This window comes from Gastrolobium bilobum, unplaced genomic scaffold (genome assembly GCF_033153095.1).
Source record: "Gastrolobium bilobum isolate Gb01-03AN ecotype WA unplaced genomic scaffold, APGP_CSIRO_Gbil_v1 utg59345, whole genome shotgun sequence".
Lineage (NCBI taxonomy): Eukaryota > Viridiplantae > Streptophyta > Magnoliopsida > Fabales > Fabaceae > Gastrolobium > Gastrolobium bilobum.
Genome location: NW_026895765.1, coordinates 63,010 through 86,944, shown reverse-complemented (window position 1 = coordinate 86,944; position 23,935 = coordinate 63,010). Strand labels below are relative to the sequence as shown.

General features: G+C 34.4%; 3 protein-coding genes across 3 annotated transcripts; 1 reads left to right on the top strand and 2 right to left on the bottom strand.

Moving 5' to 3' along the window:
- Positions 1-2,348: 2,348 nt before the first annotated feature.
- Positions 2,349-5,391, bottom strand: LOC133295708 (uncharacterized). The gene is made up of 4 exons (XM_061494561.1): positions 5,025-5,391; positions 3,695-4,149; positions 2,767-3,022; positions 2,349-2,485 (listed from the first exon to the last, which is right to left on the bottom strand). The coding sequence occupies exons 1-4, from the start codon at positions 5,389-5,391 to the stop codon at positions 2,349-2,351; spliced, it is 1,215 nt and encodes a 404-aa protein (XP_061350545.1).
- A 2,558-nt stretch (positions 5,392-7,949) lies between these two features.
- LOC133295715 (lipid phosphate phosphatase gamma) lies at positions 7,950-12,886 on the bottom strand. The gene is made up of 2 exons (XM_061494572.1): positions 12,065-12,886; positions 7,950-8,407 (listed from the first exon to the last, which is right to left on the bottom strand). Exon 1 carries the CDS (start codon positions 12,759-12,761, stop codon positions 12,078-12,080), a length of 684 nt encoding a protein of 227 aa, XP_061350556.1. The 5' UTR covers positions 12,762-12,886; the 3' UTR covers positions 7,950-8,407; positions 12,065-12,077.
- Positions 12,887-17,393: 4,507 nt separating this feature from the next.
- Positions 17,394-22,276, top strand: LOC133295712 (importin subunit alpha-9). The gene is made up of 11 exons (XM_061494569.1): positions 17,394-17,517; positions 17,809-18,040; positions 18,487-18,640; positions 18,823-18,925; positions 19,253-19,437; positions 19,760-19,839; positions 20,637-20,787; positions 20,947-21,028; positions 21,126-21,184; positions 21,264-21,569; positions 21,754-22,276. The coding sequence occupies exons 1-11, from the start codon at positions 17,466-17,468 to the stop codon at positions 21,916-21,918; spliced, it is 1,569 nt and encodes a 522-aa protein (XP_061350553.1). The 5' UTR covers positions 17,394-17,465; the 3' UTR covers positions 21,919-22,276.
- Positions 22,277-23,935: the final 1,659 nt, after the last annotated feature.

Below are 23,935 nucleotides of genomic sequence, written 5' to 3'. Positions count from 1 at the left end.
AACTTTTCCCAAAATACAAGTTTAATACATTCGTAGTGTTAAAAAAAGGCTTTAATGTTTCTATAGTGAACATAGATAAGTTATATACCTTCGTTCTCAAAACGACGTTATTTTGGATTGAAAAATTAAAAAATTATAATTAAAAAGACTATTATAACCCTAAAATAAATTATAATTACAAAAATACTTTGATTTCCTCTTCAAAATGACATATTTTGGCTCAATGTGGATAAATTATCTACATTGACTTTAGAAAAAGCGAACCCATTAAAAAAATATACAGAAATAAAAGAGAATAAATAAGAGAAAAAAAATATAGAGGGATCCTTCTTTTAATTTATGGGTGCAACAAAAAAATGTAATATGATGGTAATATTCTCCAATATTTTTATGTGATTTGATTTTCATCTTTCTTAGGGTCGCACGGATGGATGAGTAAATCTCCTGCGAAGATTTTTTATTATGTACGTGAACTACCTCTCGAGATCACTTATTTATTTATTTCCCAGTGACATGGCTGTAGCGTACGCAATAAAATACACCTATATTTATTACCCCATATATATAGGGCAATATCATCTCACATATAACAATTTACATGGGCTCATTAGTCAAGCATCAAAGTAAGATTTTACTTCAATTTTTAATTTTTTTTTTATTAAAAATGCACATGTACTCTAATATATCTAATTCAAATTTAAATGTCCACACGATTTTTATTTTTTTAAGTATCTCTACACCGTGTAATTATGTGACTAATCTTTTTCAGGTTAAGGAACTTACTTTTACTAATAGTGCCTTTCTAGAGGGGAAATGCGGTTATTATTTAATCTTGAACGTTCATTTTGATAGATATAGATTGATGGATGGATAAATGGGTCAATTCATATCTAGAAGAAAGGAAAAGGAGGGCTGGGTGGGTGGGTGTTCTGTCACTCGAATGTTCTTTCATTAAATCAATTTCATCATTCATAAAATTACGTAGAAATGATATTTCGTGCCCCACCTTGTTCATCAGTTTGAGTTAATTCCAAAAATTGTACACAGGATGAGAGGAATTCGTGTGATGGAAGAGTCACAAGCCATTTTCATTTATGAATAGCTTTCTTCAATTTGAATTAACCACGATATTAGTTTTGCTTTTTCACGGCAACTTAATTGTTTGCATATGTTTGTAATTGTCCATGCATCTAGCCAACGAGAGCAATGCTTGCGTGTAATGATTTCCCAAAAATAGTAATTCTTAGAAGTTAGAACTTGCAAGCTCCTGCCTCCTTAAATGCAATTGATTTCCTTATTTTAATTTTTTTTTTTGTTTACGTCGTTTCCTTTTCATTAAACACATGCACAAGCTAAGCAAAAATATATGTTCCATGTCTTAGTCGTGATTTGATTTAGTAACTGCCTCTTTAGATTATTAGAGTACATTTATTTCAACATGGACTCAAATGTTTAAAAAGACTGATGTCCCTGGGAAAACAACAAATAGCCACTTGCAGCATTGCTCTTATATTTTCATTATTTAGGCACTTTTTTTGCATGTTCTTTCCTCATCAAATCCAACAAATATTTAACAAAAAATCGAAAAAGCAAGGATGACAAAGGTGATGAGGTGGCATTAGGGAAGTAAGAGGTCGCACAAGTTTGAGCAGTGGCAATGGATTACAATCATTAATAAGATTTTTATATTGGGATGAGAAGAAAAAAAAAAAAAAAACCCTGCAAAAAGTAAAACCCCCACCACGATAGCCTTAAAAAAGCCTTTCAGTAATGTCTAACCACATTGTCAACCACAGTTATGCTCGAGATTCCACTAACTTCGAAGAACCTTCAACAAGAGAACCAATAGTCAACAAGAGGATTTGTACTAAAAAAAAATAGTCAACAGGAGGATGAAGGGCACCCCTTTTTCCTGCTGGCACTCAAAAAATAGCTTGACCCTTAATCAGGAATGGCACCAAAGTCAATTGGGAATCTTTCTGTGAGTTCAGTTCGGTTCAGCCCAAAAAGTAGATCGTAAAAATATCAAACAATCCAATCTATTACTATATTATAAAATTCGAGTGTTCATAGTTAATAGTACAGCACTAACATAGGCTGCATTGCAACTGATACGTATTGAAAACATAAATAAGGGACAACTTGACATATGGTACATATAAAATTATGAACTATCAATATCCGAGTTCGAGGTGCTAAATTTTATTATTACATCTACCAAATAATATATACATATAGACACATGCATAAGCACCAACAATTAGTTTATAATCTAGAAGGAAATTGCCTACTATATTACCATTTCCTCTGTCTGCATATAAAATTGTTTATATAACTTCAGAGTCGTTTCACATGTAACATGAACAAGAATCATAATCAATAGGTCTTTTTGCCCCAACTACTGATTGCTTCGGCTCAGACTTCATATTATTGTTGTCCCAATCGTCGGTTCCCCTTGGATCAGTGAGGGCCTGAGTTTCATCATCTGAGAAACAATTTAGTAGTGAGAGATACAGCTTCAGATAATAAAACCTAGCTATGCAAAATGAATTAAAAAAATAAAAAAGTTTACAGCTTCAAGGAGATAAAGCGACATGGCATTGTCTTTAAAGAAAAATGATCAAAAATAGAGATAAGGAAAATAATATTTGTACACACACTTTTCCTCACAAACCCTTTACATTAAGATAAACCCACTCTGACCATTCAAAACAGTGGGACCAAAATGTATGTAACATTACTCTATAGAGATAGAGATAATCATGCCTGAAACTGTGGATAGTGAGAGCTCGGTAAGGTGTCTGACACATTCCTTTAGTTCCTGGAGTTCAGCTTCCTTCTCATGCAGATTAGATTGAGCCTGGTGCAGTTCAGATTCTAGCTCCATGATCTGGTTTTCCTGCTGTTTTATCAGCAAGTGGCTTAATTTCTGATTTAGTTCGGATGCCAACACTCCATGGGATTGAGAATGGTTGAAATTCCAGTCGTCTGTTCCATGACAGCCTTCATCTGGAGCTTCAAGCTGCACAACATTTTATTGATCAAACCCAAACTCAGATCATGAAGACAAAAAGTTGCTCAACCAAGTCAAATCAGACATGAAAAAAGGAGGACTACAAGCAATATTATTAAACTCGGGCTGGTTATTGACTCGGTTGAGATATTGAGTCATTGGATATTCAATCAGTGAATCACTAGTTGAACCAGGTATACATAGAAATATGTAATTACAAGGGCTAGTGGTTCCCACCCCCAAGTTGCAGTGGGAAGTGACAGAAAATTAACAAGATTTAGGCATTCTAAAAGCTTATTTCTCCAATGATATATAAATTTGATCAAATTCATCAGAGAAGACTCCTAAAATTCTGCTGCAGAGTTTAGACTGTTTTCTCTAGAAAACCAAGGTGCAAAGAAGTTGAATTCCCACGCTGGAAACAAGAGAAATAAGAGCAATAATACAATTTGAATGATTAATTAAACAGATTACTCAAAAAGAAAAGCCTAAACCAGTTTTTTTTTAAGCCTGGTGTGATGAAAAGAAAGAGAGAAATGAGAAAAAAAAAAATCTATTGCACTGTAGAATTGACAACAAACACAATCATCTCATTAAAAGCAGGGGTTGGAGACTACATAGGGTGCATATTTAATATTAAGAGTGTGAGACAACAAAAGAAAGAATACCCAAGAAGTTCACCTGGTCTAATTTTGGCCTAATTTCTTCATGGCAAGGACTATCAATAGTACACCCAGAAAGCTTTTGGAGTTCAAACTCAAGTTCTGCTTCTAGTTGATCCATTTCCAAAACCCGTGGTTCTGGTTCTTCAGTAAGAGCACTACTTCCACATTCACCACAGTCATTTACAGAAGGACTCCAAATTTTCACATCAGTGTCTCTGAGCTTGCTGTTTGTCTCCTTGAGCATTACTCCATGCCTGCCACTCATTTTGCGAGAGTTCATATCGTTATTGGCAACAGAATCTAAAATTTGATGAGCACATGATGATTTCCTTCTGTTGAGCTCAGATTTTAGTTCCTGAACAAGTTTAGCTGTCTCATCCACGGTCATGTTCAGCTTATTGATCTCAGCTTTTCCAGCTGACATCATATACATGATGCCAAAGCTAAGTCCCCAACCAAATAAGGAGTTATCTGAAGGATAGAATATGAAGCTCAACTCACTTTTCGCAGATTAAGAACAAGGGAGTTCCATATTTAAAAAGAAAAAGACCTTATTGCAAGGTCCAATAATCTTACAAAATATAAGGCAAATTAGTTTTGAAACCAAGTACTAATTTAGCTGTTATGTAAAAAGGCACATTAGTAGATGGTGCAGATCCAATAACACATGGCCAAAAGAATAGTGCACCATGTCTAGCAAACCAGCAACAATTAACAATGAAATATGAAGAGATAATGCATTGAAAATTCGCAATAGTGTGACTAAAACTACATGTTATTCTTAATATAGTTTTTCGAGGGTTAAAATCACAATGTACTAACCCCCGAGGGTAGCTCAGTTGGCAACTGAACTTCCAAGGGTTTGCTTGAGTCAAGGGTTCAAACTTTGTTCAAGCAAATTCTTGGAAAATCTTTGGGGTCACACGATGTGCCTCCCTCCTCGAGTGGAAGACTAGTCTCATCCTTCATCCGGTAGCGAAGCTCAATGCACCCGCTGTTCCAACAGGGGCTAGCCTAGATGACCGTACCCCGAGGGCAAAGTAATCGGAGGAGGTTGACTGTTGATACCTCCGGGTTATACCCAAAAAAAAAAAAAATCACAATGTACTTTAAATTAAATGAACCGTAGCTACACTCATTCAGTACTTTAGAAACAAACACACCCTTATTCGGTTTTTAATTTTAAAGCATTAAACAGAAAAATCATGACCTCTATATATCAACACCTGCCTCGGTAGCTCGTTTCTAAAGGGAAAAGATTCAAAATTCAATTGCATTGTACAAAACATATTAGAAAAATATCATTTTTACAGAGCAGAACAGAACTAGGAAAACACTAATCTAACCTTTGGAACCATGATACTTCCCAAAAATCGAAATTCTTGCAGCTACATTCTTGGTAGTTTTCCTCTTCTTCAAGCAAAGGGGTAATCTCTGCTCAACCTTTTGAACCCTAACTCCATTCTTGGAGCCTCGGGGTTTCTTAGACCGAGATTTAGCCCCAATTTGTTTCAGAGATTGGGAACTGGAAAACGTGAAGACACCGTCCTCGTCGCGTTTCTGGGAATTGTTTCCTAACCCAGATTCATAAAAAGCATAAGCATTTGGATCGTTGAGATTGTCATTCTCAACAGTGTTTCTGGGATTGAGGAAGTGCTTTGTGGCAAAACCAGTGGATCCAGCCACAGCAGCTGCTAAGAGAAACAACCACATTGAGAAAATGAAATGTGAAACAGTTGTTCACCTAACTGAGTGTTGTTTCAGTTTTCAAATCCAAGAAAAACTGTGACACACTTATATACACCTAACTGTGTCTCTGAGTGTTATTTCGTTTTGCAAATCGAACAAAAACAGAAAGAGTTGACATGTTATGTTACAACGTTGGCGTCACGTGCTTCCCGCTTCACTTAAATAATAATGATTTTTTTAATTGATTAAGTGTTTCTCAAAATGTTTGTTTTCTTTAATTATAATCATGTATATAAATGGTTGGGATTTTTTTTCTTATATTGCATAAAAAAATATAATCTTTCTATACACACCAATTTTATATGGTATTCAATTTAATTTTTTTTTTTCTCTTCCTTATTCTCTTTTTTCTTTTTCTATTGTAAGTGTAAAAAGACTATTTTTTTTCTTATGCAGTGTAAGAAAAACAATATATCAAATGACGCCAACCAATCTTGGCAGCAAAAACGCCTTTCTCATAAAGAAATTATATAATATTCATTTTTGCAAAAAGAGCATATATGTTATAATATCTTGAATATCTAGAAATACTGTAATTCTTTTAAATTGTATAAATTTCTCAAAAAGGCTTGAGCTTATCCTTTAAAATATGTGACGATTATACTTAGAGGTGACAATATGGATTGAATCCGACGGGTCAACCCTCCAACTCGTCAAAACAAGGCGTGGCGGGTGGTATATTTCAACCCACCAACTTACTTCAACTTGCCTCATTTAGTTGTGGGTCAAAATAAGTTGGTGGTGAATCGGGGCGGGTTGGCTAGAGAGTCAATTTTTTTTTACTATTGGGTAGTACTTTATTTGTTACTAAGCTTTTATGATATGAAAAAAAAATTTATCTTACTACTTCTCTAGAAAAAATAAAGAAGAAAAATTTTATTTATGACAAGGTTATCTATATATGAAGACAAAAATAAGTTTTTAAAAAATGTATGACTGAATATTAATATATATTTAGGCTTGAGATTGAAAAAAAAACTAAGGGGATTGTGAAAGGAAAATAAGTAATATTATAAAATTATATTTATTAATTTTTTTTTATTTTTTAGACGAGTTGACCCGTCAACCCATCACAAAAAGGGATGGGTTGAAATTTTCAACCCATATCAAAATGCGGGGCAAGTCAGGTCAAACTATTTTTGACAAATTAGTGATGTGGCAAGACGGGACAGGCCGGAGTGGACCGACCCATTTTGCAATCTCTAGTTATACTTAGAATTCAAAAAGTCTATAACTTCTTACAACACGTTTGATTATCATTCTAGTTATGTGGATTCAAATTTTGTGAATAGCATAAAAATGAATTGGACGGTGACGATGAAGAGTTGTTAACCAAAAAGAACTCTTCATCACTCAACAAAGGTTTTTGTTCTCCCCCTCCAAGTATTTTGGTTGGGCATCAACACTAAACTGGATTTCACCATAAAATAATAGATGTTGCTATTTCACAGCTGTTTTTTACAAGTCTAACAACATAATTTTCATCAAAAAGTCGACAGAAAAAAAATCATAAAGTAGTTATGTAACAATGAATCGAATCATAGGAAATAAATGTCATCTTTTGAGTAAGGGAAGAAAAATATGAGTTAATATTGACTACGCAAGTGCATAAATTGTATAAGTAATAAAAGTCATTAGTCAAAAGTATCGTCTCATAAAAATTGTGATAATTATATACTAAATATCAACTACTCACCCCTTAATCTTTATCCAATCGACAAAATCATTAAAAAAGCAAAAAATTAAGACTCGTTGTTTGTTTTATCCAATCAACAAATTTTAAGTCGAGGGTCCATTTATATCTTTATTTTTTAAACAGATGCATTCATTCTTTACAAGTTATCAATGAGTTGGTTTTGCTAGTTAAGGGCACTCAAATGATTATAAGCATATATTACAGTTATATAAACATATTCTTTTTATGTTGTTGTTGAATATATAAGTATATTCTATTTATCTAAAACACTATATTTCTATGCAAATTGGCCCAAGACGTATTCATTAAGAGCCTGTTTAGATCCTTTCTTTTTTAAGTTAGAAGTTACTTATAAGTTAAAGCTAAAAAAAAAAATTTTAAAAAAAGCTAAAAATTACATAAAAACACGTATTTCAAGAAAATTATCTCTCTTTATTTTTATAACTCTTCAATTTAAAAAAAACACACAATTCAAGAAAAATAGATAAGAGCTTAAAAAAAGCTCCTCTTAGGAGCTAAGAGGAGCTTTTAGTTTTCAGTTTTTTTTTTCATTATAAAAAAAAAAGAATTTTTCATTATAAGAGCTTTTCCCAAAACCTGTTTGGCCTAGTTTATGCTTATAAGTAACTTCTAACTTAAAAAAAAAAAAATCCAAACAGGGACTTAGACTAAACTTCAAATATTATAAATATTAATATGGACTTCAAGTAAGCAATAACATCGTTCCTATTTATAATCTTGCTGAAGCAATGGCCAGTGAATTAGTAAAATTTGAAGAGTAATATTAATATAAGCATTGCATTGAATTAGGAATAAATTCGACCCAATATCACAATACTGTGAAACTAATTCTTCTACTGTAACTTAAAAAACCCTCCCAACGTAATGTAACACAAATATAATAAGATTTTTCAAACAAAATTGCGCCTATAATATTTAATAAAACATACTAGACAACGCCCTGATCAATTTTGGGAAAAAATATTCCCCTAGTTGTGCTTGTATCAATATATCTTCGTCTAAACCCCAAGAGAAAACAAGACAAAATATTCAAGTGTCTATCCATAGCATCGGATAACCATCTATTGTTACATCAGTTCTATTTCTATAGGCATTATAGGCCTAAAATATCTCTGTTTGTTCTGCTGCTTTCTTCAAAGATGCCATATGTACCTGAGTCGGCTGGCTTCTAAAGTGAAATGCTCCAGAGAAGAAAGTTATTAAGTAATAACGCCACAAAACTCACGAAAACAAGTCCGGGAAGAACATTTCGGAGCAATCTGCCTGGAAAAATGAAAAAATGCAATGTCAGTTAAAACAACATCCAGATGCATATGTTTAACAGAGATAACTTTGAATATTTCTTCCTTTTGCATAGAATAGAAACTCAGTCACGGAGAATATTGAATAAAAAAGACATAGCGTACAAGACTTGTGAATATTGTCTTCAAATGCATACAATAAACAGTATTGACGAAACAAAAGACCCCAAAGAACACTGTCCTTGCAGGTGTGGGGCTAGCATTAGCATTTACATAAAATTGATGTATCATTTATGCTGCCTTGCTCCTAAGTTGGACGGCTGATAGGATACTTCATAATTAAGGTGTAAGACAACCATTGGCAAAGAGCAAGAGTCTTTTATTACAACTTGAATCCATGAAAAATGAATAGAATCTGAAAACTGTATTGATACTGAAGCTTGCTGATATTTATATCAGCATGAATACAAAGAATGTGAGTAAAAGCTAACTAACAACCCTACTAACTGAAAAAGAGTCTAAGCTAACAAACTAAAACAGAAATAACCGCTCAGATAACAAGAGTCAGTTAATACATTACATCTTGATTAAATTAAAAAATTAACTGTAACACCACCCCCCCCCCCCCCTCCTCAAGTTGGGAGGTGGATGTCAACAAGTCCCAACTTGCCAACAAGAGACCGAAAAATAGCAGGCTTCAAAGGTTTGGTGAGAGTATCTGCAAGCTGTGCTGCAGAAGGTATAGGAAGTAAACGGATTAAGCCACTTTGAACCTTTTCGCGTACCAAATGGCAATCGATCTCTATGAGCTTTGTACGTTCATGGAATGTGGGATTGTGAGCAATGTGGATGGCGGACTGATTATCACAATAGATACATGAAGCGTCCGATGGAGATAAGTGCAAATCACGTAACAAATAATGAAGCCACTGCATCTCACATGTTACAGCAACTAAGGCCCGATACTCAGCTTCGCAAGAGGACCGAGAGAAGGTAGTTTGTTTCTTGGATTTCCAAGATACTAGAGAGGAACCCAAGAAGACACAATAACCGGTGATTGAACGTCGTGTATCAACACAAGCAGCCCAGTCTGCATCAGAGAAACCAGTTGGCACGAGATTGTTATCAGCAGCCCTTTCCTGTAAAGAACCTTGGGATACACTACCCCAAAAACTAGCTCAAAGGTGGGAGTGCTCAAGGCCTTATATAAACTCCACATTAGTTTCTCATACAACCAATGTGGGACTATATATCTCAACACGCCCCCTCACACGAGAGCTCATTGGGCTTAAAGAGTGGACAATGCACAGGCCCACCTACCTGTGCGAAGAAAGAAATTCCACCGGAAAGAAAGTGGGGGACAGCGAGGTTTGAACCCGGGACACGAGGCTCTGATAACAAGAGTCAGTTAATACATTACATCTTGATTAAATTAAAAAATTAACTGTAACATCTTTATTAATGGAATTCTTAGGTTGTTCCCAGCAATCTATCAAGACGTAAATTTTCTACGTTGTTTTTTTTTCTGAAATTTACTTCCTATGTAAATAGTTACCCTTTAAAATTCTGTTTATAGTTCACCTATTTTTCCACCTTTTAAACTAAATCTCCACGAAGTTCAATAAGAGAAATTATAATCCCCATATAAAATAGCAGGGCCCAACAGAAAGGCATCATTCAGGATTCCTAATTGACCCTCCCATGCCAGGATTTGAATAGGCATTGTATCAGATATACCAAACAATCATGGAACACACCAAAAATATTTACCATATCCTGATAATCGTAATACACATCTCTGGAGTCTCTTTTCCTCACTCAGCAAGCTACATGGACTAACAGGAACTCTAATACATATTACTAATTTTACTTTTAAAGCTTAGAAATAACATGGTCATTGCGGATAGCAAAATTCAACTCGTACCCAATACCTCCAGTTTTTCCAAAAGAAAATGGAGTTATGGGCCGCTTATATGTCTATTTTACAGTTACTCTTTTCAAGCTTAATTCAAAAAATATCAAGAGGCATTAAAACAAAATTCATATTGTTCTCTAAAAATTCCAAAAAAATATGGTCATATATACATGAAATATTTCAGACATATTTCAGAATCCTGCAACTATTTATCCAGAACAAAACTTGAGTTTTTCAATGCCTACTGAAAAATGAGAAAGTGGAAGAATAAAAAATATAGATCTACTTTTTGCAAGTAGATTAACATTTTCTTTACTAAAATACTGCTAAACATTACACCTGAATCAACCATCTTATATTGCCTTAAATAAATCAAAATAAAATGGAAATGAAGTAGACTTAAGCCCAAAATATTACCCTAAAAAAGTAAATCTGGCTTCTATATTAGCACAAGAATGAGCACACTGCACATCAGGTTCTTTACACTTGAAAGAATTGAATATTAAATTCAGACTGGGAGATAGCTTAACCATGTTTTTACATGAATACCAGGAAAATGGTTCAGAAGGAACAATTTAACATTGAGTTAAGAGTATCTATTATCATTAACCTAACTATATAGTCCCTCCCGCCTCTTTCTTTTTTTCCAGGGTATAACACTAGCCTAAGCTAAGAAACAATTACATGTAACCAGCTGATCTACAAACCCTGTATGCCTACTATCGGCTCTCCATATCAGTCTGATCAGCAACCCATCATATATGATAGACAGGATGCTGACTTTGAATACTTGGGGCCAATATTTGAAAAAAGGATAGTATGGATAATAAATTGTCAGAATAGATTATTGAGAACCACCACTGGGAGTTCCTATCTTATCGCATTAAATCTATCCTATCCTTCATAAGAATGCCATAAAAAAGTATTCGGAAAACATTAAGTCACAAATATAAATTAGAATCATGCTCAGAAAACATCATCAGTGGAGTGAGTTTCAACAAAGGATCACAACATGAACTAAAGAAGGTGTCAGTATCACCATACTACATGGGAAGAAGGATTATAATCAAGTAACCTTGAGCTTAAGTTCACAAGATTTCCAGGCTTTATTTTGACATCTTTGATAAGTTAATCAGTGATTTACTCTCAGTTTACAGATCATATAAACTTGAATAACTTGAGACACATCAGTGCATACCCAAAATAAGCATTTCCACAAAATAAAGCAAACATAATGGCAATTGCTTCTTCTACCATGTCAGACAATTAAAAGCAACTCTAATTAAAATGCACAGCATTCACAAGATCAAAGAATCCCATTAAACTCAAATAAAGCAGAATAACCAGCAAGAACATTTTTTAAAATTTTTGTTTATATTAATATCACTCCATAAATCTACCTCTAATACCTTCTCGTGAATGAAGGCATCAATTACTATGAACATATTACATAATTCCTTTGTGCACGAGAACTAGAACAAACCTCAAGAGCTTGTTGACTCAAATTATATAATCAAACCCAAGATTACACTCAGACCAAACTAATTTTCATTCTACAAACAATTTCAAGTCTTATAATTTTTAAGACCCAGTCCACAATCCTAAGAACTTTCATTACATTAACACCAACGACTCCACACAAACATCACATAATACGCAAGGCAATCAAGTAATGCAAGCACACATGATGAACCCAAATTGCATATCCATAAAAGCTGTAAAATTTAACCCACATTATAAACATGCAGCAAAATCCCAACATACCCATGAATCAGAATCATTCAGGCTTAGAATTGGAGGCCATGTTTCGTCTTTCAGCCCTGGCCTTCTCGTACTCAAACTTCAACACATTGGGGATGTGAGAAGTGTCCTTCAGATAGAACCTCCTCCCAAACGCGCTCTCTTCAATAGCAGGGAAGTAAGGAAACAAAACAGTGTTAACAACCCAATACCAAACCGCACCAAGAAAAACCCCCAAAGCAGTACCCGCAACGACCTGAGCGACACTGTGGTAACCCAAATAAACCCGAGAATACATAGTCAACCAGGCGAGAGACCATGTGATAACGTTGAGGACGATGTTGTTACGGAAACCCCAGAAACCGATTCCGTTAGAAAACAAGAGGGTCAAGTAGGTGGCGAAGAAGAACATGTACTGGCAGTGGCTTGAGGGCCATCCATGTGAATCGCAGGTTTCGAGGAGAGCGCAGGTTTCGGGTCGAGCTTGTTGAACGGAGGTTTTGATGAATTCGTTGATGAACTGTGAAATGATGAGGCCTACGGCGAAGAACATTCCCTGAAGCTCGCGGCGGAAGATGAAGTGCGAGACGAAGCCGCCGAGGCTGATGAAGACCGGTACAAGGGAAACCCACGCGAGGAAGTAGCCTAGCCGGTCACCTCTCCGGTAACGGACGTGGGTTAGCGTCACGGCCTTCAGCGGCGACGGCGTTGTCGGCGTCATGGCGAGGTTGGAACTTGAAACCAAGATCTGATATCAAAAGAGTGTATGTGTTTGGAGCGGAAATGAGTGATTGACGTTGTTGACAGTGAGAATTGGAAGCTCCTCTGATTGTCTTAGATCGGCCTCACGCGTGTGCAACTTCGTCACTCCATTTTTTTTTTTTTTTTTAATGATGTGTTGTTATATTAATCAATGAGTTTGTCAAATTTATTAATGTAATATTAGTAGTATGTTATTGGATGATGTTTTAAAAATATTTTATATTAATAATATGCCAACGATTAAACTCCATGGATGTTTACTCTAAATATTATAGATGACAGGTTCTTGTGTACCTCTTAATTATATAAGTTTGGTTGTATTTAGATTTTTATATTAGTTGTTGTTTTGTTCTGAAGATAGAGATGTCTAGTTTAATGGATTAATAATTTTTTTTTATCTAAATGTTTTCTCTAAGTATCTATGGATTAGATATTCTTAAATATAACAGATTACTATGCACAAATAATAAGAAGAACGAATTTTGCTAAAAAGATAGTATGTGTATGCAGTATAATAGTAATTGAGAAAATAATCATATATATATGGATTTACCTCTTAATTATATAAGTTTGGTTTTATTTGATTTTTATATTAGTTGTATTATTTGCAAACACAAATTATACAGAGTCTTCCTATACATGCTTGCACTAATTTATTTTGAGATTAAAAAAAAAAATCTTTAAAAACTTCCCTTGAGAAAAAACATACTTTGTAAAATAATCATTTACCAAACATGCAATAATTATTAAATTGATTTAATCATTTACAATTACTTATTTATTACGATGAGTATATATATAACTAGTAAATTTAAAAATGGATTAGTCATAAATCATAGTTTAAAGTTGAGATTAAATGTAAGTAATAATATAATTAAAATTGTTTGACAATTAATTAATCACACGTAGTGAGAGAATGTGAAAACCCCTAATTTACTATAATGGTTACCTATTCTTTGTTGAATAAGGGTCTAAACTCTTTTGGAGAAGTCTTAACTAAGTTAGGACTTTGGAGACAAACACCCAACCCAGCTTCACTGGGACTTTTTAACCTGTACGATAACAAATAACATGAACAAGGTTTCAACATATAATATAAATAATGTGCCTAGCCGAGCTAGATCTTGGGAATTGTCTAGCCCTGTCAGGACTTGGAGAGTGATTTTGATTGGGAGTGGAGTAGACACCCTGAAATTATGGAGTATGCAAACTTGAAAGAAGATTTTATCCATTAGGTGTTAGGGTGCATATCATAATCAAAAGGAGAAGATATAAATGGTTTAAGAATGAATCACAAATGTGCTATTGAGTTTACCCTTGCTAGAGGCTGAGATGAATCGACCGACTGCCTATATAAATTGCTAATTATCTCTCCATGTAAATGCTGGCCAACTAGCCATGTGAATTGAGAATGGAGGCATATTGTCCTAAGTTGATGAAATGTTAATTGGTCGACCTCCAGGCCATCACATGTTGACCGGTCAACCTCTTTGTCATATGAGTAAAGCATGGAGGCGTATTACCATCCAAGTTGATGAAATGTTGATAGGTCATCCTCTTGGCCATCACATGTAGATTGGTGACCTCCTAGCCATATAATTAGAGTGTGGAGGCAAAGGTTGAAGATGGAGGACATTCAACTTGATTATAGTGTGACAACTAACTGAGGAGAGGTCCAAGATGGTGAGTTATACATTGTCACACTCCATGACCAAAGCAAATGCTCATCATTGTTCTTCATCAAGGGGGAATGCTTCTTCGGCCTTTGATATCAACAAGAGGTATTGTGTTCGTTAACTATTCAAGTTTCCAGTATTATGGAAAAAAAATTTGTCTGCTCTACTTCAGGGTTCACTATAGAAGTTGTGGATAGTTTTGCTATTTAAAAATTATAATTCAAAATTCTAGACATGAAGATTAGTAATAAATAATTTGAGAGTTAAAACATAAGATTCCAAAATCATCGAACAAAATTCAATTAAGGGAGTCAAATCTTATTGTAGAATTCGTGTTTAGTCTCATATCCCCTTATGGGTGTAAGGATATGGCACTTGAGACAGGATAAGAATTTGCCACATTTGAGGTGAGAATCAAATTTTTCAAGTCAATAGCTTAACTCCGTAAGTAGAAAAATGGAAATCAAAGTTTATCAATTCCTATAGACGATGCCAATGAATTGATGTGTATATTTGGACATGATGTGAGATTATGCTTGAGCTTCCATGGAATAAATCTAATGGTGGTGGAGACAATATACTCCTCTGTGTGATCTCGTAAAATAATATGGTGGTGTACCTGCAAGGCACTTCGACGCTTAAGTCAGTAATAACCATAACAATAATATACAAGGTAAGATTGTTACGTGTTGCTTGATGAATGAGGGTGGAGTTATTGTTCTGGACTGGCCTTCACAACACAATATTTTTGGGTCAGCCTACCTGGGCCCAATACAGGGTCACAACCTTGCTTCCTTTTAGTGAGCATATGGATCTCAATGCACATAATCACTCACTCCTTTGCACACACAATACACACAGATAATGATGCACTTCTTCACTCACTAGTGAGGTGTTGGGCAGAAGGCTCTCATCATTAGAGAATATTTTCTACCTCTATATACTTATTATCTCCACCTGAGGGGATATCTTGTATCCATTACTTTCATGAGCTATTATTTTGTCAAATTCTAGAGCCATCATGCCCTTACATATTCCCCCTTTCTCAACCATACCTGAGATAGCATTTATGATGTCTCTTCTTGAACTTTGATCTATATCACTGCTACTTTGAGATATATTTCACCCCTTTAGGGATACATATCTAATTTTAACTTCACAATAACTCGGTTATATGCAATGACTGCCCAAGAATCCCTTAACAATTTAAGGATTTTCATTTAGTAAATTGACCCCATAATAAGTAGACCTAAGCCCAAATAATATTTCCTGAACAATAATAATGGGAAAAGTGTGTGTCGTTTAAAAGATGTAAAGTTCTGTTATTTTAAGATAAAGAAATAGATAGATAAAGGAAGAGAGAGAGTTGACAAAAAAAATAAAGGTGTGAGTTCCACCTCTTTATGTGAGAGTGAAATGATTTAAGTTGTGTCATTTAAAAGGATAAACACTTTTCTCATAATAAATAGTTTCATTTGGAGATATGGTAATGAGTTAATTTGTTCTCATGTTATATAAGAGAAGATTTTTCTTCTATACACCGATCGAAATTCTAATCTCTTATTTTTTTTTTAAACTTGATTGATGCCACCGTATAATATTTGTGCATGAAAAAACATTTCTGTAACATTAGAAAATATTAATATGTCAAGTTGCTCTACAATGTGATTTTTTTTAGCGACTTTTTCATTTTCATCCTCTTGTTTCATTATTTATTAATACGCATTTAACAATTGAAAATAAAATTGATGTCAACAAGTACAGGCATGGATTGGATACCAGTAGGTTCTAAAACGTGGGACAGAAAGGACAGTTGCCACTCAATCTAACCATGCATTGACTGCTATTTAAGATAAGATGAAACCGACCTTAACTATGGCTTTGCAATCAAGAGATTCATTCAACACTCCTCGGACACGAAACAAAGAAGCAATCCTGTTCTCTTTAATTGTTTTGATTTTTTTATTTTTAAAACTGTTTTATAAAATAGTTATACGAACAGTTATTTTTTATATTTATTTAATTTTAAAAGTTAAAAATTAAAACAGAAAATAAAAATAATTCAGACATATTTTCTAAATTTGATTCTAAAAACAATAAAATAGTTATAGTTTTCAATATATTTTTTACACAACAAATTTTACCAAACGAGTTTTTTAATTTTTTTTGTTCTGAAAATTAAAAAACTATTTTTAAAAATAACAATCAAGCATAGTCTTATTTTCCATAATTTTTTTCAGAATTTTTTTCTTCGTTATTTGCCTTTACTTCTCATTTCTCTATACTCAAATTGTAAGTCATTTACCATTCCGTTACCCGATCATCATTTGTATAGCGTCTTTTATTATTTTGCAAGTTTAAAAGCATACTGTCGTCATGCGCGCGCGTGCACACACGATAAATTAAGTGAATGCCTGAATGGAGTCAATGGACACTTCCTGTTTTTAAAAACAATTTTCTAGTTTTCACAACAACAAAAACTCGTTTCGTAAGTCTGTTTTATAAAAAAATATTTTAAAACCTGTAACTATTTTTTTATTTTTAAAATCAAATTTAGAGAATATGTCTGAGTTCTTTTTATTTTTGTTTTCTGTTTTGTTTTTAACTTTCAAAACAAAAAAACACAAAAAACAACTGTTTCTATAATTGTTTTACAAAACATTTTAAGAACAAAAAAATCAAAACACAATCAAACAGCCTAAATCTCCCAATTTTATCAAATCTAAAAGCATTTGCTAAATGAAGGAAAAAAAAATAAAAAGCATTCAATTATCTAAAAACTTATAATTACTAAACTACTTTATTAATAATTTTGGTAAAAAAGAAAAGTCCTGACTATCAAGCATTTTTTCTTTTATTTATTTTTAGATTATATAAAAGTATTTCAACTTTTGCAAGTGAGAAACAAAGCTCAGTGTTGTATGTAGCTAACTGTGTCACACTCACACACGACGCGGCACAACACAAGGATACTCAGCTTCTCTACAATGGCCGATTCTGGCTTCGCTGGTAACAGAAGGGATTCTATTAAGTCCTCAGGTGCGCTTTTATTCAACACTAGGTTTTCATTTCATGCCAGTCACAAAAAAAAAAAAAAAACAGATACAAATTCTTAGGTCACTGTTTTCATTTCTAACCATAAACCTAATCTTCAGTTTCGGTTTCAGCTCCGACGATAGCAAATAATAATAAAAAAAGCAATATACACACATTTAATTTGATGAACATAGCTTAAGATTTTTCATGCTTGGCGTTTTGCATTCGGAAACTATGGTTTTTTTTTTTTTTTTTTTTTGCATTTACGGGATTTAATGGTTTGTTTTGTTTCAGTTGGGGATGCTGCTGCTAGTAGGAGGCGACAACATGCAGTGACAGTTGGAAAAGAAAGGAGGGAATCGCTGGTGCGTGCGAAAAGGCTTTGTAGGGTGGGGATTGGTGGTGGTGATGGTGATGGTCAAGTTCTTACCCTTGACAGTGAGATGATGATTGATGAAGAGCAATCCATTTTGGAGTCTCAAACTTCCTTGGCAGTGGAAAAATTGAAATCTGCCCTTACTTATCAGTAAGCTGTTCCAAACTTGTGCATTTATGTGTAGAAAATGAACAAGAATTATTGTGAACCGTTTATTTCTTGCTTTTTCTGTTTTGTTTCTCACCTTGTTATATATGGATCCAGAATAATTGGCTTTACCCTTGAACATATAAGGTGTTGTATTGTTTCTCAGCTTGTTATCTTGTTTCAATTGTCATTAACCCTGGAACTGCAATGAGAATCAAGATAAGAATTGCTTGTGATATCTTCCAATGAGGCAAGCTTGTAAACACTAAGATTGGTGTTGTATTGTTTTCCTTTTTGATCATCGTATATTGTTGTTCTCTTTAATCTTTGATCTTGTCTTGGTCAGATTTTTTATATAGACTGAGAAAAGCTTCAATTATGTCAACTGCAAGTTCACATATTGGTTAGCATTGGTATATGCATTACACAAAGTATATTTTAATTGATAGGGGGAAGGGTGCAATGCAGAAAAGAGTGGGTGCCCTTCAAGAATTAAGACGTCTGCTGTCAAGATCTGAATTTCCTCCTGTTGAGTCTGCTCTTAAAGCTGGAGCAGTACCCATACTAGTGCAGTGTCTTTCATTTGGTTCTCCAGATGAACAGGTCTAAAGATTGATATTCCTTTGCATGATGTTCAATTCATCAATTGTTTCTATGAATGTCTTGCACTCACAAAAGATTTGAGCAAGTACATCTCGTTTTGCTTGTTACACAGATCATATGGAATCAGTACTTAGGAAGAAATTTTCTTATTAATTACATTCCGTGGTGAATGTCTTCTGCAGTTACTTGAGGCAGCTTGGTGTCTTACAAATATTGCTGCAGGGAATCCAGAAGAAACAAAAGCTTTGTTGCCTGCATTACCTTTGCTTATTGCTCATCTTGGAGGTGAGTTTGAGATTCCTTTTGCATGTCAAGAAATGAATTAATTTTTCAATGAATATTTGTAAATAAGTATTAAGAGGAATTCTAATAGCCTAAATTGTTAAAGCATTGTAAGATATCTATTATCTAAAGGGAAAAATGGGATGGAGGGAACTTAGACCTACTGGCATATCATTCTTTTTCTTAAATGTCCTCCTTCCATCTACATACATGGCTTTGGTAACTGTATTCGGCACTTAATAACAAATTTGTTCTTAAAGGTTGAGACTATTTTAATAATTTTAGTATTTGTAATTACCTTTCAATTTCATGAATGGTCCTGATCTGCAGAAAAGAGCTCCTCACCTGTTTCAGAACAGTGTGCTTGGGCACTAGGAAATGTGGCTGGTGAAGGTGAAGAGTTGAGGAATATTCTGCTAATTCAAGGGGCCTTACTACCTCTTGCAAGAATGATGCTGCCAAATAGAGGTTCAACTGTCAGAACAGCTGCCTGGGCTTTGTCTAACCTAATCAAGGTTTCAAATCCATCAATTGAATGAGTTGTATGTTACATAATGTTTGTTTGAGGGGTTGACTGGTTTATATTAATTATTTAATAATCGCAGTCATTCTATATATATAACTGTATTCATACTCCATTTTCTTGTGTGATGTGGTCAGTATTTTCTGAGATGTTATGTAATCATCACTTTTGTGATTGCTTGTGAATTATGGATTTTGGGGAAGTTCATATGCGTTTGTTTGTATTCCTGCACGCTTTTATGTGTGCACGTCTGGTTGCAGTGACTTGAGTTCCTTTCTGGAAACATAACATGACTTCAGTATGTTTGAGTGTAGGGTCCAGATCCTAAAGCTGCTACAGAGCTCATTCGTGTTGATGGAGTATTTGATGCAATCATTCGACACTTGAAGAAAGCGTGAGTATTACTATAGAATTACTCGTAATATATCCTGGCCTGCTAAAATTAAGCTCTATATAAGGATTTCCCTTATCCCTACCCTCACAAGTTGGGGTTTCATGTGATTATCCTGGCCAAGAGGTTTTAACTTTTAATGCTGCTTCTCATTATTGCTTTCTGACATGCATGCTTAATATCTATAAGCTAGTTTTACTTTGCATGGATGACTTGTACTTTCTCTTTTCTTACCTTTTGTTGTTTAAATTGCTCCTACAATTAGTAGATTTCATGTATTTTTACTATTCTGTTCCTTTTTTGGTAGAAAAGCACAATTAACATTACAAAAAAAATGAAATGTTCAAACATATCAATTGTAAGGTATACGTGGGGAAACGCAATCATGTTTTTGCAACATACCAATCTACTTTGTTATATAGAAGCTTGTTGTGCTCATTTTAATTATGAAGATGTTAGGAATGCAACTTTCCTTTCTTTTTCTTTTTCTTTTCCCCCCCTTCTTTTTTAGGATGAAGATCTTTTAGTCTATTAGCAATTTCTATGGCAAAAGTTCTAATCCATTTTTAACTAACCAAATTCTCAATTATGTCTCCTTTAGTATATTACTATTTGTGTGTGAACATGCTAGGAGTTTATATTATTCAAATCACTCAAGAATATATTACATCCTACTTTAAGGTATTCTTTGTTTTGAGTGTAACCAAACTATTTCATAGTTCTTGATGAAACAAGTTTTTTTTTTTTTTTTCTGTTAGGCTTCCCTTATCATTGTCATTTTTAATTTTTTATCACCTCAGGGATGATGAATTAGCAACTGAAGTAGCATGGGTAGCTGTTTATCTATCGGCGCTTTCGAATGTAGCTACCAGCATGCTGGTGAAGAGCGACGTACTTCAATTGCTTGTAAACAGATTAGCAACATCAAACAGTTTGCAATTACTGATTCCGGTAATGATCTCCAGAACTTATAGTTGATTTGTTGTAAAATGTACCTCTCCAGAATAACACATTTTCTTGTGGTTAGCATATACTGATACACACAAATCACAATGCTTATGTTATTCACATTGATCTGTTGTTTCTAATAATAAAAGGAAATCTGTCTAGGTTTTGCGAAGTTTAGGTAATCTCATTGCTGGTGATTCCCATACAACTTATGCTGTTCTTGTACCTGGAAGTGAAATTACAGGCTAGTAAATTTTCTTTTACTTGCTAATCTAAATACATGCATTTTGATCAAACAGTATGGGTTAATTTCTTACACCTGATCATATAAATATTTTCAGATAATGCCATAGAAGTCCTGGTAAAATGTCTAAATAGTGAACACAGGGTCTTAAAAAAGGTATATATACAATTTAATCTTCTTGATTCTATCATCTAACTTTGGATCAATCTTGATATGAGCTTTGGTATCTATAAAGGAAGCAGCCTGGGTTCTGTCTAATATAGCTGCTGGTTCCATTGAGCACAAGCAGTTGATATATTCTAGTGAGGCAGTGCCTTTTCTATTGCGCCTTCTTTCTGCCGCTCCATTTGATATAAGAAAGGAAGTGGCTTATGTATTGGGCAACCTTTGTGTTGCCCCAACTAAAGGTGATGAGGAGCCAAATCTCATCGTGGTTCACCTGGTTTCACTTGTTGGAAAAGGATGCTTGCCTGGATTTATTGATTTGGTTAGATCTGCTGATATTGAAGCTGCAAGGCTAGGACTTCAGTTCATAGAGCTGGTAAGAGGTTTCAATGGTTGTATAAATAGTTACTTCGTACATTTTGGCTGGATCAAATATATTCTCGTGGTTTGATAAGAGTCAGGCTTATTAGTTTGCATAATCAATGACAAAACTCCATTTTATGGTAAAGAGAATGTCAAGTTCTTTGAGCTATAAACCCCTGGTTTTCTTGTCTCTGTAGGTCCTGCGGGGGATGCCAAATGGTGAGGGCCCAAAGCTTGTAGAACAAGAAGATGGGATTGAAGCCATGGAAAGATTTCAGTTTCATGAAAATGAAGATCTGAGAACTATGGCAAATAGTCTGGTTGACAAGTATTTCGGAGATGACTATGGGCTTGATGAGTAGTAGGTCAGAATAGCGAGATTGGCAATCGTTTTTGTCCTTGTAATGCATGTCTTGCCTCAGCTCCATGTCAAATATGGAGAAATTTAAGTTACTGACGTTGCTGAACATTCTTCATCCAAGGCCACTAGAATCTGTATCTGGTATTGAGATGTTTGATAAATCCGTCACGGGCATGTTGGTTATACTCTTTTTGGGGGTGTTTTCTTGAGTGCATTCACGATGTACTGAAAATGTAAATTTTTATTTGTGGTTCAGTTCCACTTCTCTTTAGACTATACCTGAAAAAGATACCAGTTCCCACGGATTGCCGTTTGGTCCCTGAATTTCATTTGTGTACTTAATTTTCTGTTTGGTTCAATTGAGCCTTCCTTCCATTAACCTCAACTTTGTAATGTACTCCACACATCTAACGCCTGGCCCGTTAATTGCACCTAAATCTTTGTTAAATGGTTAGCTTTTGGCTCAATTAAACCAATTATCAAAATGCATTGCACGAAACTCACATCGGAATGAGTGTGCGCAAATATGCCAGCCTAGCAATACGAGGAATGATGGGATATCCATAAAGGTTTACTGGGCGTATATGAAGGAGAATGTGATGAGTGTTCCGGGTTAAATTTAAGGAGTTTAGTAGTTAAATTTTTATTAAAAGGATTTGTTGCGTTTTATCCATTATAATTTGAGTAGAAGAGAGAAAAAGTTGGTTTTGGTTGAGCGTTTAGTCATATAGTCCAGAGAAAACAAAGAAAAAGGGTTCTTGAGTGGTGAGAATCAATACTACTATATGCTTGTTTTCATGCTCTTCCCCAACTTGCTCGTTACTCTCTTCACCCACAAACTCAATGGCATCAGTGACGTATCATTTGCGTCCGTTCAACACCCAATTGCCGCCGGTGTATGAGAGTAACGGGCAAGTTAACATAGAAAAGAGCGCGAAGCATAACCACTAATGTCACATAACAGTTAACATGAATAAATTAATTCATGCGTCATAAGCTGAGTGCGGATAGTACTAAAAATGTTCTCCTTCCTTCTTATGCCATAGGAAAATTAATTTACAATATAGAAATATGTTTCTTGAATTAGATGCTTATGCTTAGGCTTAGTAGTGATTTACGAAATTTTATTTGGAAATTAAAGTCCACGCAAAAAATCTTATTTTTAATGCCTTATTAACAAAAGGAAATTTGTTTCTGACCTATTTACTCCCATTTTCAACAAAATCATTTCCTTAAACCATTAGACACATTAATTAATGTCATTAAAAACAACATAAAAGGGCTAGTTCTCAGTATACCTGAGCAATTTATATTTCATGAATTTTTTAAACTTATATAAAGCTTTGTTTGGCTTCCCAAATAGATCAACCAAAATGCACATCTCAGGAGGGATTTAAAGCCTTAATCCTGGACCCGTCCCGAATCGGATTAGTTGCGAAGCAATGAACCGATTGGAATATTGGCAAAAAAATTAAAATAATGCATTTAAATTAAATAATTACGCATTTAATGCTGTTTTGTAAAAAATTACACATCTACTGCACAATGTGACACCACTTTTGGGCGTCACATGTGTGCTCTATATATTTCCCCACCCCCTCCATTCAATTCACACCTCTTCTCTCACTTTTCATATCTCTCTTCTCCACCAACATTCCTTTATCTTTAGTTTAGTATTTGAATTTTATTTCTTATTCTATTTAAAAATGAGCTCAAATCCTGATTCTGTTCGTGTTGTGTTATATTACAATGGTAGGAAGGTAGAAGGTCGACGAGGTGTCATCTTCGAAGGTGAAAAAAGGCCGACACGTATCCAACGCAACACAACCATTGGTGAACTGCATCAGAGAATTCGGCAGAAGTTAAGTCTTCAAGACAACCAATGTATCACTGAGATCACGACAAGGGTGTGGCAAGGTGATAAATACATTAGTTTGAAAGTGCTTGACGATGAAGACTTGGAGATGACAATGGAAGAATTTTGCAACCAGTCAAGGACAGATTTTCTAGAGTTGTAT

What these genes read in the sequence shown, in the direction of transcription:
- LOC133295708 (XM_061494561.1), bottom strand. Translation starts at nt 5,391, where the DNA reads ATGTGGTTGTTTCTCTTAGCAGCTGCTGTGGCTGGATCCACTGGTTTT. An exon ending in GAAGTATCATGGTTCCAAAG is followed by an intron (nt 4,150 to 5,024) that starts GTTAGATTAGTG and finishes TCTATCCTTCAG; the next exon opens with ATAACTCCTTATTTGGTTGG. An exon ending in TTAGGCCAAAATTAGACCAG is followed by an intron (nt 3,023 to 3,694) that starts GTGAACTTCTTG and finishes AATGTTGTGCAG; the next exon opens with CTTGAAGCTCCAGATGAAGG.
- LOC133295715 (XM_061494572.1), bottom strand. Translation starts at nt 12,761, where the DNA reads ATGACGCCGACAACGCCGTCGCCGCTGAAGGCCGTGACGCTAACCCAC.
- LOC133295712 (XM_061494569.1), top strand. Translation starts at nt 17,466, where the DNA reads ATGGCCGATTCTGGCTTCGCTGGTAACAGAAGGGATTCTATTAAGTCC. An exon ending in AAATCTGCCCTTACTTATCA is followed by an intron (nt 18,041 to 18,486) that starts GTAAGCTGTTCC and finishes TTTAATTGATAG; the next exon opens with GGGGAAGGGTGCAATGCAGA. An exon ending in ACCTGGAAGTGAAATTACAG is followed by an intron (nt 21,029 to 21,125) that starts GCTAGTAAATTT and finishes AAATATTTTCAG; the next exon opens with ATAATGCCATAGAAGTCCTG.